Here is a 17930-nt window from a genome sequence, read left to right on the forward strand (position 1 = left end):
TCCAGATAAGACAGCTACTGCCACATTGTTGTTGATTTGTTGGAAGCCAATCGGTTCTCACCATGATCTGTCAGCTCTGCAAATCCTCTGCAGTGTGAAATATACTACTACATTTTTTTAGCATTAATTGATCAAAAACTACCAAACGGATTTACACCAAATCACAAAAAGCACTCTTTCTGGACCAAGAACTAGCTTTTTGCTTACTTTGGTGTAAATCCGTTCAGCCCACTGCACTGTAGGTGATCACATTTGTGAAGCTGTGTTGTTCATTACACCTACTATACATTCTCCAGTGTAAACAGATGCTGCCAGTCACTGGGTTTATGCAGGAACATAAAAGGGTACATGCTTCCTGTTTTTTTTTTCTTCAGAATTTCCCCTTTCCTGGCATTTCCCATTATAAGATAATGAGTTGCTAATTGTATATAGATTTTATTCTGCTGGCACAAATGAATCCAGGACTATACTGTTAAAAATTTATAATTAGGTTACCGATCTTGTAGTGACACTCAACAATATTGTCAGCATTTTATGGTATGAATAGGACAATCATCAGCTGAAAGATGGGTAGTCACCATGTATCAAAGTGGTTTGCTTTTGCTAGCTAACGTTTTTGTTGTGTGCTTGTTCATCAGAAGGTGGAATTTGTGTCAAATCTTTACTTCCCTGGAAATACATGTGTTCGTACTTCAATGGAAATGCATGTGGCCGTAGAATCACGTAATTCCAGTTTCTCCGATTGCAGGAAGGATTTTCATGTGTCATCCCTAATGTTAGAGCACTCAAATGTTAGAAAAGACCACGAGCGTTGTGATTAAAGTGTTACTCCAGTATTTGGCAGAATGCTATAAATGTTTTAAATAAACATAGCTCATTTTTATTAATAGTGCAACCATTCCAGCTTCTTCTGAGAGCCAGCTCTTTGTACGTGAAACACAGGAAGAGTCGCCTGAAATTATTACTAGGTGAGCAAGAAACCTCTTTTTTAATTATTTTCCAGATATAAATATACAATCATCACGTGTATATCAGAGGCAGACTTCTATGTATCCTAAACATCGTCATATTCATATACACCCAAGGCAGCTTATTAAATGTAATAAGGAAGCACCAGTGTTATCCTATAGGAGAGGTAGGCCTTTGCAAGAGTGGGAAATTAATTTAAGAGTTTTTCACTACCAGGATGTGTAAAGGGCAATTTAAAACTGCACACACAGGCGGTGGCAGTTGGTCTGTGGAATAGTAATGAAGGACTGGGTTGGATTTCCTCTGAAGTGGGTGGATGAGTACGGTTATGTATGGATGATGTGGGTGCATTCCCCGGGGCAAGGAGGGATGACGGTGACACATAGTTGGGTAATGGGGTCGTTTTTCCTGTATTTTGTTCCTGTTTGTAATTTGCTATACTACGACCAATGGTCTTTGTATGTAGTTGGCTTTTAACACAATAAAAAGATTTAAAGCTAAAACTGCACTCACGCTATAATGGCAGACCCGAGACATTTTAAAGGGCTACTTAAGCAGGTGGCACAATCACTGCTGCAGGCTCACAAGTAGCATTCCATTTACAGGCTCTGGGCACAGGTGGTGCCACTTTACCAGGGACTTACAAGTAAATTAAGTAGGCCAATTGGGTACACGCCAATTCTACCATGTTTGAAGGAGAGAGCATGAGCATTTTAGCACTGGTTAGCAGCGGTAAAGTGTGCAAAATCCTAAGGCCAGCAAGAACGAAGTCAGCAAAACAGAAGGGTTGCAATCAAAAAGTTAGGTGGAAAACCACACGACTTAGCTCAGTGGATACTGTCTCTGTGTTACGAAAAAGGTTGAAAATCTGGCTTTTCAAGGCAGGAATAGACAATACGGTCACACACCACACTGTGACCTTGAGCTAAGCGCCGGGACACTCCTTAGAGTAGCTGTGTGCAGTACAAGTTGCTTTTCATTCATTCCTTCATCATGATGGCAATACTCTAATGCAGTTTTGTATTTTGGGGTGCTATTCATGCAGGAGATGCCTTATTGGATTATTATCTAGCAAATAAAAGTCATAAAACCTTTCCAATACCATGCCATGTGCAGAGTGTATTCAGTTAGTGAACGTGGTTGGTTATGCTCCACATCACATCAACTGTATTTCTATGGTTTTACACACAATCACACTCTTATGGCGCAGTAGATTTTCTTCAACTATCTTATATTTTATTATCGTTCAGAATATAAGGCAGTACCAAAGGCATTCAGGCCCGTATTTATACTTTTTGACGCTAAACTGCGCTAACGCAGTTTAGCGTAAAAAAAATTTGCGCCGGCTAACGCCATTCTGAAGCACCATGCGGGCGCCGTATTTATTGAATGGCGTTAGCCGGCGCAAGCAGACCGGCGCTGCCTGGTGTGCGTGGAAAAAAACCACGTACACCAGGCAGCGCCGGCGTAGGGAAAAATGGCGTTAGGGCGTCTTAAAAATGGCGCAAGTCAGGTTGACGCTAAAAAATCGTCTTAACCCGATTTGCGCCATTTTAAACGACGCCCAGACGCCATTTACATGACTCCTGTCTTAGTAAAGACAGGAGTCATGCCCCCTTGCCCAATGGCCATGCCCAGGGGACTTATGTCCCCTGGGCATGGTCATTGGGCATTGTGGCATGTAGGGGGGCACAAATCAGGCCCCCCTATGCCAAAAACAAAATATTAAAAAAAAAAAAATTATACTTACCTGAACTTACCTGAATGTCCCTGGGGTGGGTCCCTCCATCCTTGGGTGTCCTCCTGGGGTGGGCAAGGGTGGCAGGGGGGGTCCCTGGGGGCATGGGAGGGCAGCTGTGGGCTCATTTTGAGCCCACAGGTCCCTTAACGCCTGCCCTGACCCAGGCGTTAAAAAGAGGCGCAAATGCGGGTTTTTTTGACCCGACCACTCCCGGGCGTGATTTTTGCCCGGGAGTATAAATACGACGCATTTGCGTCGCAGACATTTTTTTGGACGGGAACGCCTACCTTGCATCTCATTAACGCAAGGAAGGCGTTCACGCAAAAAAATGACGCTCTTTACTCCTACTTTGGCGCTAGACGCGTCTAACGCCAAAGTATAAATATGGCGTTAGTTTTGCGCCGAATTTGCGTCGAAAAAAACGACGCTAATTCGGCGCAAACGGAGTATAAATATGCCCCTCATTTTCTAATTCTTCCGAGTAGATTTCTGCCTGTTGCTTGCAGAGATTTTCTACTTTTCACAACTTCCAAAATCCTAAGTTTTAGATTTCTGAGGCATACCCTTCCATCAGATTGTGCGCCATGTGGGCAGTCTATAGCTGTTCATGAGAGGGGAAGGTATCTTTGCACTATTACCTTTTTCCCCACACTGAAAACAAGCTTCCAGGTAGAAAAACATGTTTCTTTACACTCCTCAAAACTGTTGGGGTGTTGTTTGGGTTACTTAGATGTCCTAAAAACACATCTGCACCAAGATTGGCGCAGTTCAGAACCACAATATTACTCCAAATGAATGATTAGACTGTGAAACCTCTTGTTATACTTTTTGTTGTTACACGAGAGCTTAAGGGTTTTGTCATTCTAGTTTAGGATTCAAGTTTAAGAGCCAAGTAGGAAAAGACACCACCACCAGGGCATGCATGATAAATCTAAGTCACCTCAAAAAGAAAGCAGGCAAAGGACATCAACAAGCAAGGAGAAACATACAGAGATGGCTATGAATAAAGGTTGCGCTGTTGCCAAGGTGGAACTGGTGACCAAGTCACATCTCTTTAGAGGTAATGCACTTTATTGAAATCGAGTGCAGTTAGGCAAGTGATGGCATGTAGGATGTGCAGATTGAGACCTAAAGTCAATGGAGCAGCCTCATTTTAAATGGTCTGCAACCTAGAGGTGAAAAGGTAAAGACAGATGAGTACAGGAGGTGTGGTGCACCAGCTTGGCTGTCCACCATGTTGTTAACTAAAAAGTGCCTCCTGTGCTATAAGGCTATGACCTCTGTTTTGTTGGAGTTGTATTTTACTGCATGCAGGCTGAACCATAAAAGTAATGGACAGGATCGTCCCCTTAAATATCCTAACGAAAGATCATCTGGATGTGTTGGAAGAGTGATTTTTATTCGAATAATGGTGAATGGCAGGAATTTTAAAGATTCCTGCGGACTCTGGAAGTTTCCATTACAGAAATGGCGAGGTTTGCAAGGCATTATGGGTATTAAAAAACACTTCATGGTATCCACACAAGGCACTCTACTCTGGAATGTCTGTGGTTGGTAGGTTTCCATGGGTGGCTACTGAGCACGGCCCTAAATACCACAGGCATCCCTATCACAGAACTCTTCAACTACCGCTTTGGGCCTTTTGTGTTGTGATCTCTTGGCCTAACCACAAAAGTAGGTACTATTGTTATAAGGATACATGTAGGAACTCAAGGTGGTAGGAAATTTGTGGATCCTGTAGATTTCTGGTCTTTCTGACCCAGAAATGTGAGCAAAATATTTTTTGGGCCAAAGTTTGAAGTTTGAAGCGGCTTCTGGGTAAGAAGTGAGAAGTGTGAGATCCATGCAAGCCAAAACGTGCTGGTCTCCTCTGGAAATATGCAGGTTTGCTAGTTTTCTCTGAGTGGTGGCACAGACCAGCCCCAAGTCGACAGCTACCTACATTGCCAAAAAAGGGTGGTTTTCAGTGGAAACCTTTTATATGTCCATGGTGCATTTTGTGCCCTTTCTTACCATGGGCACTAGCCCCCCCAACCAAAGGGTTCCATTTTTATGTGGAGATATGTGGGAATGCTAGATGGTTATCAATTTGTGGATAGCAACAGATTCCAGAAATGTCCAACACAAAATGTAAATAAATGAGTAATGTTAGACATTTATGCACTTTCAAGTTTTGCAGGGCATTATGGGAAAGTGAGGGGGAGCAATGCAAGTTGCACCACTGGGTGTTCAGTTATCAAAGAAATTAAGGGGGTCATTCTGACCCCGGCCGGCGGCAGAAGCCGCCGGCCTGGCTGGGCCCGCCAGAATACCGCTGCAAGGTCAAATGACCGCCGCGGGTATTCTGGGTTTCCCGCTGGGCTGGCGGGCGACCGCCAGAAGGCCGCCCGCCAGCCCAGCGGGAAACACCCTTCCATGAGGATGCCGGCTCCGAATGGAGCCGGCGGAGTGGAAGGGGTGCGACGGGTGCAGTTGCACCCGTCGCGATTTTCAGTGTCTGCATGGCAGACACTGAAAATCATGGTGGGGCCCTGTTACGGGGGCCCCTGTAGTGCCCATGCCTTGGCATGGGCACTGCAGGGGCCCCCAGGGGCCCCACAACACCCCATACCGCCATCCTGTGCCTGGCGGCCAAAACCGCCAGGAACAGGATGGCGGTATGGGGGTCGGAATCCCCATGGCGGCGCAGCAAGCTGCGCCACCATGGAGGATTCCCCAGGGCAGCGGAAAACCGGCGGTACACCGCCGGTTTTCCGTTTCTGACCGCGGCTGTACCGCCGCTGTCAGAATGCCCAAGGAAGCACCGCCAGCCTGTGGCGGTGCAGGGTCAGAATGACCCCCTAAGTGTTGTTCCTGAACCTTTGAAGTGAAACAGCTACTGACAATGGTTGGTTTTGGCACCTGCAGAAGTGCTAGCTGCAAAGACAAGGTCGCATCACATTCAGATGCCACAGGTCAGATTCTCCAGTCAACCCCCCCTCCACCCAGTCATCAGCTAACTTGCATATAAACACACCATAAGAAAATGTCTACACGCATATGGCCAGACATGTTAAAGGTTTGCGCCTCAACAACTTCACAATGAAAACAGGTTTGACTGTGTTTTTAGTACCTGTCAAGTATCTGACTCCGTTGACATTATAGTATTACAGAACTTGTGGCTAGTGAAACTTTACTAACTGCTCCAATGAGAGCAATATGAGGCTGTGGGAGATGGCTTTCATGCCCCTTTAGTGTGATCACTGTGCTAAATCCAACTCCTTTCAGTTTGTAAATGTGATTTGGGGTGTCCAAGAATGCTTCAAGGCTAGATTCCTCGAACAGAGTGAGCATATCTACTGTTGAAACTGAGGTAAACATACTGGGAAAGACTGTTGGAAGTTCCTTAAAGAGCACTGCCAAAACCACTAACATTGTTCGTTTTTGGCACACAGGGTACTGTGTGACAACCTGGCATATGTCCGGTCCACCGTTCTATGCAGTTCTGTGACTGTAATGCACTTGTCATACAGTAAACTGAACATCTCCTACATGCTGACTGAGCATGAACATGGCAAGCAGCCTGCAAATGTGACCCATGCATGTAGTGTTGGGTGCAGAGTTCTTTGTAATAATGTGTGTTTTGGTAAAGCATGCTGTCACCCAGGAAGGTATCTTGCTGCTGACGCAGACCAGTCTGGACTCATCTATTTAAAATGCCAAATCTTCAGCTTCTTGCAGAGTTAAACATTTTTAGAGCTGATGCAGATGTGCAGGAGCAGGGCATTCCAGGTTTTCAAAGCATGGTGGGGGAAGGCACTATTGCCTGTTCTGGTGTGGCGTACCCATGGATTGTGTACAAGTAGGAATCTGGCTGGGGGGGTTATGAAATCTGAGGCAGTGGTTGAGGTATGCTGGGCCAGTTTTGGTTAAGGCTTTAAATGTGTCAGGAGTTTGAAGAGAGCTTCTTTGTGGATGGGGAGCCAGAGAAGCTCTTTGAGGTTCAGTGTGTGTAGGTGTGTACGTAGTGGCAGGTTGAGAATAATCATGGGTGCCGTGTTCTCTATGGTTTGCAATCATCTGGCTACTTGAGTGATGGACTAATGGAGTACCAGGATGAGTGTGGCACTGATGGGTTGAGTCCTTTGGTGAAGCTGGAGTGATGGCATGTGCTTTTCAAGTACATTAACTTTCTGCCTATGTAGTATTCCTATGAAAGCACACCTAGCCTAAGCTTATCCTACCTGTTCATGTCCCTTTCTCCTTCAGAGTCCTGAATAATTCTGTTTGCTTGCCAAGTGAACCTATACTAATACCTTCCTTTGGAGCTGCCAGAAGATCAAAGAGATTTGTCTTTCATGCCCCTTCAGTGAATTTGCTGAGCTAAATCCAACTCCCATCTTGTGGATGCAAGCTGTGGGGTGCCCAAGAATGCCTTGAGGTATAGATTCCTTGACCTGAGTAGGCATATCTACCTTTGAAACTACGGTAAATATGCAGTGGAAGACTGCCATAAGTTCCCTAAAGAGCACTTCAGAAACTACTAAAGGAGTTAGGTTTTGCTGCACATGCCACTCTTTAGCAGTGTAGACTGCAATCCAAGACCTTTATGTGCATGGGGTGACAGTAATGACCTTGTCACATGGCAAACAAAATAGTTGAGAGGTGTGGAAGACTCACTCAAATAATAAACAGTCCTTGTTAGGATAAACCACAAAAAATCACTAAATTACCGTGCTTAACCCTCTGGTAGCTTGGCACAAAAGCAGTCAGGCTTAACTTGGAGGTAATGGGTAAAATAGTTATGCAGTAAACAGTCAATAATAAAGTGAAAACAGAACACAATAAAAATCCCACAGCAATTTAGAATACTTCAGTAAATTTTAATAAATAAAATGGCACCAAAACACATTTATTAGTCAAATATAGTGCCTAAAATGCCAATCATGAGTATCTGGTTGTGGAAGACCGGGGCAAATACAGAAGTTGGGGCGGGTCACTGTTTACCATTGGACTTACAAAAAATTTCAGAAAAAGTTCTTGAGAAGGTGAGTCTCACTGCGGCAAGGCAGCTGGCCATATTTGAGAATGCATTTTCTACAACAGGGAGCCGCTGCATAAGGTCTCAGTGAACCTGTCAACGAAAGCTGTGGGGCAGGAGAACTGGATTTCCAGGTCAAGCTTGTTGGCATTGATGGGGTGCTAGTCATCAGCAACCAAGTGACAATATCTACCTTCGGACTTAAATGTTTTTCTGAAGCTTTGATTCACCCAGAGGGACGAGGCTGCATACAGTAGCTGAAAAGGGCTCAAGTAAGGAATATACTGCTGCCAGGAGGTCACGCTGAAGAAGATTTGCTACTTTGGAAAAGAAGAGCTACTGCAAAGTGCCACTGACCAGCAATGCACAATTGGGGAAATGGCTGGCAGGTATGTACCAGACTTCTGTCGGATCTCAGGCAGTTTTTCTTGAAATAGTTTTTAAGTGCCAACATTTAGGGTTAGGCTGGGCAGCACCACCAATACCACTTCCAAGCGTCCAGAATCCAGTGTGCACCACTTGTCACTCCTACAGACAGCACCAGCAGAGTTCAAGGCCTCTAGAGCTTTTTGTGTCCCTGTAGTTCACACAGTAGGGCAGCCAGCAAGCCATTGGAGTCACTCTGGAGGTTCTGGGTTCAAGGAGCACATCTAGTCTTCCTTCTTCAGGCAGCAGGGCACTCCTTCTGGCAGCAGAACAACAAAGTAGACTTTCTTCTGTTTCTTACACAGGTCCAGAAGTGACCTGAAGAGTGGTTATGAAGGTGTAATATTTATACCTGGTGTCGTTGGTTCCAGAAGTTCTTTCTTTCTCCTATCTAGTCTCCATAATGTCTGGGGTGAAAAAATGCTTGTGTTAGGTACCTTTTGTGTATGCTAGAGGCAAAGCCTTTTGAAGTGCAAGTGGGGCAGGGCACAGCTCCACCCCCTGCCATCTGGACAGGATGGCACTTCCTGTCCACATCTAGTCCCCTTTGTGTGACTGTCCTGGAGGAATACACAAACCTCACAGCATGGCCATTCACAGTCATGTGACCCAGGATACTGATGTAAGGCACAATTAGTTGGGACAAGAATACTCCACATTCTAAAAGCATTTTCAGAATTGTGACTCAAATTCCCACTCTTCATTCAGGAGGATTTAAATTGCACTTGATTTGAGTCTAAACAGCATATGTCTGTTTACTCCCAACCCAGAGTTGGTATTTATTAAATGTTATACGGTAACCCAGTGTTAGTCAATGGAAGAGAGAGGCCTTACAACAGTGAAAAACGACTTTAGGAGGGTTTCACTGCCAGGACATGAAAAACATACGTACACATGTCCTACTTTTTAAATACCATGTACCCTGCCTGAGGAACTGTTAGAGCTTACATTAGGGGTGATTTTATATGTATTAAAAAGGAAGGTTTAGGCCTGGCAGAAGGTTTTCTTTTGCCAGGTCGAAATGGCAGTTTAAAACTGCGCGACAGGCTGTAGCGACCAGCCTGAGACATGTTTTAAAATGCTACTTTAGTGGGTGGTACAAATGCTGCAGGCCCATGAGTAGCATTTAATATACAAGCCCTAGTTACGTACAGTACAATCTACCAGGGACTTCCAAGTAAATTAAATATCTATTAGGTGTAGGCCATGTACTAAAGCGAGGGCACATGCACGTTAGCACTGATTAGCAGTGATAAAATGCATGGAGTCCTAAAGCCAGCAAAAACTATTTCAGCAAAATAGGGATGAAGGCAAGTTTGGGGAACTACCACCCAAGAGTGTCAGGTCTAATACAGACCATAAGCAAGTCAGAGAGTTTCTCAACTAGAGGAAACAATTTGAAAGGCTGCTTGCCTTGTGAAGTAGTTGCCCATGGAAGATATGTATACATGTATTTCTATTGAAAGATATATACCAGGACAGCTCCATCTCAGTCAACTTCTCAGTACTTCACTTTTATATGGTTCAACGAAAAGCAAGCTAGAAAACAAAGGCCTGGCCATGATAGTCACTCAGGACAGTAACGAATCTCCAGCCTCTTTCCTTGCTTAGGACAGACTCTGCAACAACGACATGGCTAAGTCTCTCACTGTTGCAGGAATGCAGTCGCCAAAGTACCGATCCTGCAGTTTTCCTACTCCATCTACAGCTTCTTCAGCAGTAAGACTTTCAGTGATGGTCAGCTGAAAGTCAAGGAAAGACATGGGTCTTCCTGTGGTGGTCTGATGGTAAACAACATATGCATTGTATGTTGCCAACATGTATCATGTATACATAATTGCTTCTGAACTTCAGCCAACTGACCCCAAACCATGACAGGGGAAGTGCACTCACCATGGATTGTAGTGAGCACATAAACATAAGGCCTATCAGAGAATCTAATTGCGAGCAGTTTGTTGGAATGCAACAGTCCCCAGGGATTTTTTTAGCTTCTTACAATAAAGCTGTTGCTGGAGTCTTCTGTGGAGGCATCGAACTGCACCGAATGCCACAGTGCCACCTTTGTATATCTTACTGAACAGCTCTACTCCTGTATAAAAGTTGTCCTCATAAAGCTTATAACCTTTATGAAGGAGTGACTGGATAAGCCCCCATACAACCTTTGCCATAACTCCTAAAGTGGAAGGGTAACCTATAGGATTTAGAGCACAGTCCTTCCCTGCATACACTCTCAGGCTGTATACATATTCAGTAGAGCTTTCACACAACATGTACATTTTGATGCCATAATGAGGTCTTGTGCTTATTATTTACTGTCTGAGTAGAAGGTGCCTTTTTTGCAGGATGTAGGACTCCTCAATGGATATATTCTTTCAGATAGTATAAGTATCTGGAGATCTGCGAGAAAAATATTCCACGACTGGCTGAATTTTGAACGACCTGTTATGATCTGGATGATCCTGGGGCAATTCAGCAGAATTATCACTGAATTGCAGCATATATTGCAATAGGAAAATCCTTTCTCTGCTCATGACCAGTGCACAGCTGAAGGTTACCGAAAGCATGGAACCAGACTAGTAGGACTTTAAGCTCGGTTTGTGCACTATCCCAATTTTGAGAATAAGGCACTGAAAGTTATTCAGCTCCACAAACGAATTGGGAGTCCTTGGGTGTGCCCTAGATTAAGGCCTAAGAGTGCCTCCATGTTCCCTCAAACTGTTCTGCACACAGATTAGTTTGGTGCCCAATTTCCTCAAGGAAGTCAACTTTGAAAAAGAGATGAACATAGCATGCAAACAATTGTCTGTACCAACTTTACATACAGCATCTGCATTGAACGGGGAAAATTGAGGCTGCAGTAGAGAGAGGGATTCCAAGAGAGCTTTCGGTCTGTGCTTGGCCTGTATGTGCCTTCTCTATGAACGGGGGGATACCCTGCTGCTATCTTTCTGCTGTACAGATTGCACATGCAAAGGTACATTTTGAGTGCCTTGACCAGGTTCCTCAGAATCACTGGAGGACAAGGCATTACATGGAACTCCACCAACTGAAAAATTGCTTCCATATTCTGCTTCATTTTCTTCTCCCTCAGATGCATTATCTGATCCTCCGTAACTCAGGCTATAGCCTGGGCAGTAGTCATCCACCGAGATGCCATCCCTATTGAGTGCCCAAAACCTTTCTAAAACCTTCCTTCTGAAACACTGTCCTTGGTAGGAGGCAAAAGTACGGTTCTAAGTCAGTTGGTGTGTGTGTGCATCTGTGAGATGTGTATCAATGTAAAAATAAAAAATACTTGTCAATGCAGCCTCTCCAAAAACACTAAAAAAGAGGAAAAACCCAAAGTATTACTTCACCTGGCTGCACGCTCAATACCACAGCAAAATTCAGAGTTTTAGAGATGAGCCCACTCTAGCCTCTGTTAATTTATTATGGCATTGATATGCAGCAGGCAATATTTTAGGTGAGAGCCTACTGAAAAAAGCATATTCGAGTCAGACAGGGCAAAGAACAAGGCTCAAGCTGGACTATAAAAATGTCACCATTAGCAAATCAGGTAGCTAATTAACCATTTGCAAAGCCGGTAGGTCTGGCGATGGCTGCCAACCTTTTGGCTTTGTCGATGCTTGTTTTGTCATGGCTTATGCAAAGCTTTATTGTTGGAGGAGCTGCATGTTGATAGGTAGCATATAAACAATTTCCTGAAGGCAAACATCGATCTTTGATTTAATAAAGCACACATTCCCATAGTACCCTCTGCCACTGAACATGCCTAATTTGTGCGCGGGCATGCCTCTTGTGAAAATTCACAATGCTATCACTCACAGTGTAGTTGGCCAACGGCAGAACTAGCTTGACCCATTGCCCCATGTTGCAATTGGTGAATCCATGGGGGACTACTGGGTTTCCTGCTTGTGGGTTGCAGTGTGACCGTGATCTGCAAGCACAAAAATATTTCAGGGAAGCACCATTGGAAAGGGGAGAGACTCCTCTTTGCAGTGATGCCTCCAAGAAATGTGGGGGAGAGGGGTCATTTTCGGCACAAAATCCGCACAGAACGTGAAGAAAACTTGCCTGCTTCTGTACTTGGCTGGTGGTAATTTGTGATGTCAGCACACCACATCACATATGGGGTGAGGGGCAAAAGTGATCCCACTCACCTCCACTCAGAAACGTGTGTTGCGATCACTGGATGTTCCCTTTAAAACCTCCTCAGTGCTGCTACCGGAGAATCTCATCCAATGCGTGAAGAAATGTGATGATATCACTCTTATCCTTATGGAACTACACTGGCTCCCCTGGCCAGCTAGCATCTTGAAATCCAGGCTTCCCTTGTCAATTACAAAGCCTGACAATCTCACCATCACTTGTGACGCTGGAGACACTGAAACCTAGAACACCAATGGAAATGAGACGAAGTGTAAAACGGAAAAAAAAAACACAAGGTAGCAGGCCTTTTCTTGTGTGCACCCTGGATCAGAAACATCCTTCTATCCATCAGTAATGCCCCAACCCTGCTCCAATTAGGAAGGAGTTGAAGATGTTCCACTCTCAAGAGCAGTACCTCACGTCGCCAGTCACTCACTGTTTGTATCTTTACATTTCACCCTGTAAGATCCTCATTGCCTTGTAGCTAATTTTGCGCTTTACACAAAAACACATACAATGGATATACAAGGAACACATGGGGACGTTTGAATCGCTTGTTTCCTTAGAAGAGGGTGTGATGAACACTGTTAGCATTATTATCGACAACCTGCCAGCTCAAAAAGTTGTTTATTGGGCTTTCTTTCAGAATGCCTATTCTCCTTCAACTCTGATATTTTTAGAGTGGGCAATTAACTACTGGTAATGCCCAAAGCAGCGGGCAACAATGATTAATAATAGTATTGGAACTCTTCTATTTTCTTTTTAAAACTTGAAGGTATTTACAGTTCACACATTACAATACATATAACCTGAATTCTCCCTTTCTCTGTTAGTCATTCATGATACCTCGGTTTAGGAGTTACATGATGGATTTTCTCATGTTTAAGTTGCTTGTTACGTCACCCAGATCCATTCCTTAATTTGGGCAGGCTTAGATCATGGTTTTCGGAATTGCTACCACAAACGATGACGGTAGCCGCTGTCTAATTATGGTCCAGGAAAATACATTGACATATTTACTTAGCTATTAAATAGACGTTTTAATTGACCCCATTTTACAGTTCGGAGCCACCACCTCTGTGTATGCAGCTGAGAATAGAAACAACAGTTGTAAATATGTTTAGCATGCCCGCACTTCGTAGCTGTTCAAACCTTAAATGATCTCTGGTTATTCATTTTCCGGGTAATTAGTAAATGTGTTTTCATTTGCATGATGCGTGTCCTTTTTAACCACATTATCACGTGGGAGGCGAGAAAACAATAGTGAACATGTATTACACCCTCTTAAACGATCACTTGGCAAAGTTTAAACGCGCTAGCAATTTGGCCCAGCATGGTTATGGAATGATTCGTGTATCAGAAAGGATACACTGCGCCCTGTGAGATCAAATACGCTGTCTGCTGCATAATTTAAGAGGGGAACAACGAAGTCTCTCTTGAGAAGGTAACGTAACTTGTTGAATGGCTGGTATGGAGACCACGCACCCTGTAGTGGTAATAGCACTATGATGCATCCACAAAGATGGAGAAGGTAGAGGAAGCATTGAAATGGGCTCTTCTATCCTGCCATGAGTTGTGAAGTAGTGAGCAAGAAAGAGAACAAGCATTTGCAATGTAATGGGTCTTGCGTTTGCTCGAGTTAGAGCTATTAACGTTGTGCATTCCCAACTAGACTTTTCTTGCCACATAAATTGAAATTGTAAAGTAAAACAGTTAACATAAGCAAGTCAATTCAGAGCGCCACGATAGTGAACGTGAAGGAGACACAAAAGGAAAAAGAAGCTCGCTCGCAGTCAGACATATCGGCAAACGTGCAATTATCCATGTAACGGGTCGGTCCCCAAGGCTTTAACAGAACCACTCCACGGCAGGACAAACGTAAAGCATTTACCAATGTCATCAGAGGATTTTTGAAAGGCAAGCCCATGAATGAGTTCAAGTGATGGGGGTGAGGTGGGCGTAGTTAGAAGACCACATAGATACCAACACGTCGGAAAAGCAGTGCTTGCGCTGCTATGCTCAATTTAAAAACTCAGATGGGGTAAACAAAGAGGAAGAGAAAGACTGAAATATAACAAAGGGAGAAAGCAGGAATAAAAAGACATGCTCAGGAATGATATAAAGAAGCAGGTAGTGCCTGATAGTGGATGAGAGGCATGAGCAGCTTTCCCATTCAGCACTCCAACATTCTGTAGTGCCAGCTTCTGTGCAGACTTTGGCCCCCAGACACTTATTATTTTACGAATTACACAATGGGCACGGTGATCTATATTTACTGGCATCAAGGAGCTGTATGCAAACTAAGTCGTAGGGTTAGATCTTTATTATTTTTTTCTCAATCTGTTTTTCTTCTAAGATTGCAAAAAAGTGTTCTTTTGGTAAGTAATAGCCTTGTTACTACAGAAAACCACAATCACTGTTAAATTTTAGATCCTGCCCTTTTGTTTCTCTCGACATTCACTCTTAACATATAAAGGGTCATTATGAGTTCGGCGTGCGGAAAAGGCCGTCCGCCAAACTCCCACAGTCAGGTTACTGCCAGTGCGGCACCCTTCCTGCGGGCACTATAAAGAGTTTCCCACTGAGTCAGCGGGAAATGGCCTACAGCATTGACGCGGCTCATAATAGAGACGGCAACAATGCTGTAGTGCATAGGGTGCACCAGCAATCGTCGCGATTAATTGTGACAGGGCTCGCCAGGGGGGCCCCCTGCACTGCCCATGTCAAGTGCATGGGCAGTGTAGGGCCCCCCCTGGGGCATCCCGTCTCCATCAGCCTTTACATGGAGGGGCTACCGCTATGTAATCGCTGGTGGAGAAGAGACTCGTAATTCCTAGGGCAGTGCTGCTTGCAGCGCTGCCCTGGGGGATCAGGACCGTCAGACAGACGAAAAGTTTTGATCTGGTGGTGCTGGTGGTCCAACCGTGGCGCGACCTCCATGGTCGTAATGTGGCTGCTGGACCATTGTATCTACAAGTATGGATGATATGTGATTCCTGCACCTTATAAATGTCATTGTCATATGTAACATTTCCTGTACATTGTTTTACACATTCGTGATTTATTGTACCTCTGTGTGTGATGGAATGCTCTCTGACACTACTCATTGTGATGAGTACGACTATAAAAGAATTAAATTTAAACAAGTGTAATTTTTTTTTTTGTGTTATTACTCATACAGACAACTACATCTCATATTCTTAGTGTATTAACATCTCTTAAAGAGGAGGTTGTATGTAGTTAAAAATTTGTATTCAGTAGTTTCTCTTAAGTACTTGTGATAAGCTGTGCACGTTTGTTTACTTCCATTACTTTGGCATCTAGGTGTTTGAGTTCAGATGGCTCCCAGCTGGTATACTTTTCTAAAGGAATCCTGATGGCCCTTTAAATCAGACCTTTGTTATGAGCCCAGTAGGAACAATAATTTTCCTCCTGGGATAACCCTAAATCGCCATGAAATGTTCGTTTGCACGCTTACCCTTAAACCACACTCGCTTCTGCCTTTGATTAGACTATGGACATCGTTACAAGTTTAGCAGACCAACCAACGGTCCTCCAGACCCGTGGGGAGAAGGCCGCCGCAAAGCTGGAGACCTTACCCTGGCCCTATTATAATGTTTCCACTGGGCTAACCTGCGAAGGTTTTCACTGGTCAGCATGGTGGAATCAGTGTGACGGCCTTGGCTCCTCATGGAGCAGAGGCCAATGCCGTTGCACAGACAGTGCCCTCAGCACCATCCGAATGCACACTGCCATTTCACGCAGTGTGCCTTCCGAGGGTGCTAGGCAAGGGGGCCTGTCATGGGTGGTATAGGGGCCCACCTGTGGCTCCCAGCACTTCCTTTCCGCCAGCTTTTTCATGGCAGGGATCCATGAAAAGGCTGGCGGAAAGGAAAGTTGTGATCAGCATGGCAATGAACTCAGCGCTGCTGTGCCTGATCATAACTTTGACTGTCGCCAGCCCTCCGGGAACCATGATCCTGGCAGTGGCCTCATGACCGTCAAACGCTTAATGAGGCCCTATATTTGTGTTTGCAACCTTTACTGCGGTCTTCAGTCAGGATCACCCACAAACGTTTCGCTAATACTGAAAGTACACATATATATCAACGAAAATGACAGAGGTCTGTTTTTATCACTAAACCCAACTGTGATTTAAAATTTGCAGAAAATCTCAATCTAAGGTGCAGATTGCAATTAAGATGGCTCATGGCTTAGTGGTATCAGGCATGCAGGCCTCTGGGCACATTTCTTTGTCACACAGGGACACTAGTGTGATCTCTGTCTTTAATCAGTGTGAACTGGAGCAACTCTTTCCCCCAGTACTATGGTGGCAATCCATGTGTGAGCCCACCAGTGGGGATGCTACTTTTTGCGACAATTCACGCCCCCCCTTCTTGTGTTCTGATAAGAGACAGTTATAGGATGTGGGCTGGTTTAGCCACATGGGCTTATTCTCCGTTACCCTTTTCATCTTAACTCCTGAAGAAGAATGATGCTCTCTTCCCTGGAAACTCTTTTGTGGACCATTAGAAACTCCATTCTCTTAACTCTGCTTTCCCTTCCATTTGTTAAGTGGTAGCTGAATCACCTTTCTTGTGGTCCCCCAAGGTAATTTTTTGGACAGCTGAGCCAGCAGTCAGCTTTATTCCCAAGCTTGCTGGGTACAGTTAGCTTGCAATTTATCAGGTACTGGTGCAACTCTGTAAAGCAGTTACTGAAGGTGTGCCCTCTCTCATAAACAAATTGTGTAACCCATTATAATCCTTTACTGCCCTTCACACTTCCTTTCTTTTCCTTGCTAGAGGTGTCTGCAAAGTCCACGCACTACTGTTGTTCCTACTTCTGGCTATCCCTAAACTTCAGGTGATAGTTCTCTGGGGTTAAATTTGGTTATTAGGGCCTCTTTCATAGGGTCTTACATTACCCTGTCAGCTGCATCTAGGTCCTGTAGTGTATCCCTTCCAGCCAGGGGCATGTGCTTCCACACGATACCCATCCAGTCTTTCTCTTGGTCTCTATACATCTGTAAAGTCACCTTTAGTATCACTACTACCATCATCACTACTCAAAGGCCATCCGTAACCTCAGATCCATCTTGTGCTGGCTCCTCTCACGGGCCAGCAGGGATTTCGTTTTTACTATGGCAATAGTTATCTCTTTTTCTTCAGCAGCCAAGGCCAGGTTTTTCTGTTCCAGTGCTAGGGTAGCCAGCTGCAGTTTCAAAGCCCCCTCTGCTTTCCTGTGCTTCATCTCTGAGAGGAATAAACTGTGAGCTTATACACTGCTCCCTGCCCTGGGGAATGCAGGTGAGGGTGCTCCTGGAGTTACACCATCTGTTGGCACTGGACCTTCCTTAATGTCCTCTTCATCTCCCTCTCCCACCTCATCCTCATGCTCCTGTGAGGTGGATTGTAGCAGCCAGATTTCTTCCCAGGCTTTAGGTGTGGTCTGGTTGTCTTTTGTTTGGACTCCCTACTCAGCCTCAGCCCCTTTTCCTTGCACATCCTCCTCAGCTCTGCCATGCTGAGGCTCTCCATGCTGGTCAGATCCAAATCCATGTTTCGAAAAAGGTTTAAGGTGAAAGAATTGAGGAAACAAATTAATTTAGAAAAAAACAACCCA

General features: G+C 44.6%; 1 protein-coding gene across 10 annotated transcripts in view; it reads left to right on the plus strand.

Moving 5' to 3' along the window:
• Positions 1–17930, plus strand: part of PPFIBP2 (PPFIA binding protein 2) — a 1142047-nt gene that overhangs the window by 993946 nt on the left and 130171 nt on the right. For all 10 annotated transcript variants that reach the window (XM_069223551.1, XM_069223543.1, XM_069223546.1 and 7 more), the window contains one exon: positions 891–968. In XM_069223551.1, the coding sequence (XP_069079652.1) occupies positions 891–968 (78 nt within the window). The remainder of the gene's footprint in view (positions 1–890; positions 969–17930) is intronic.

The sequence above is a fragment of the Pleurodeles waltl genome, chromosome 3_1, assembly GCF_031143425.1.
Source record: "Pleurodeles waltl isolate 20211129_DDA chromosome 3_1, aPleWal1.hap1.20221129, whole genome shotgun sequence".
Taxonomy (NCBI): domain Eukaryota; kingdom Metazoa; phylum Chordata; class Amphibia; order Caudata; family Salamandridae; genus Pleurodeles; species Pleurodeles waltl.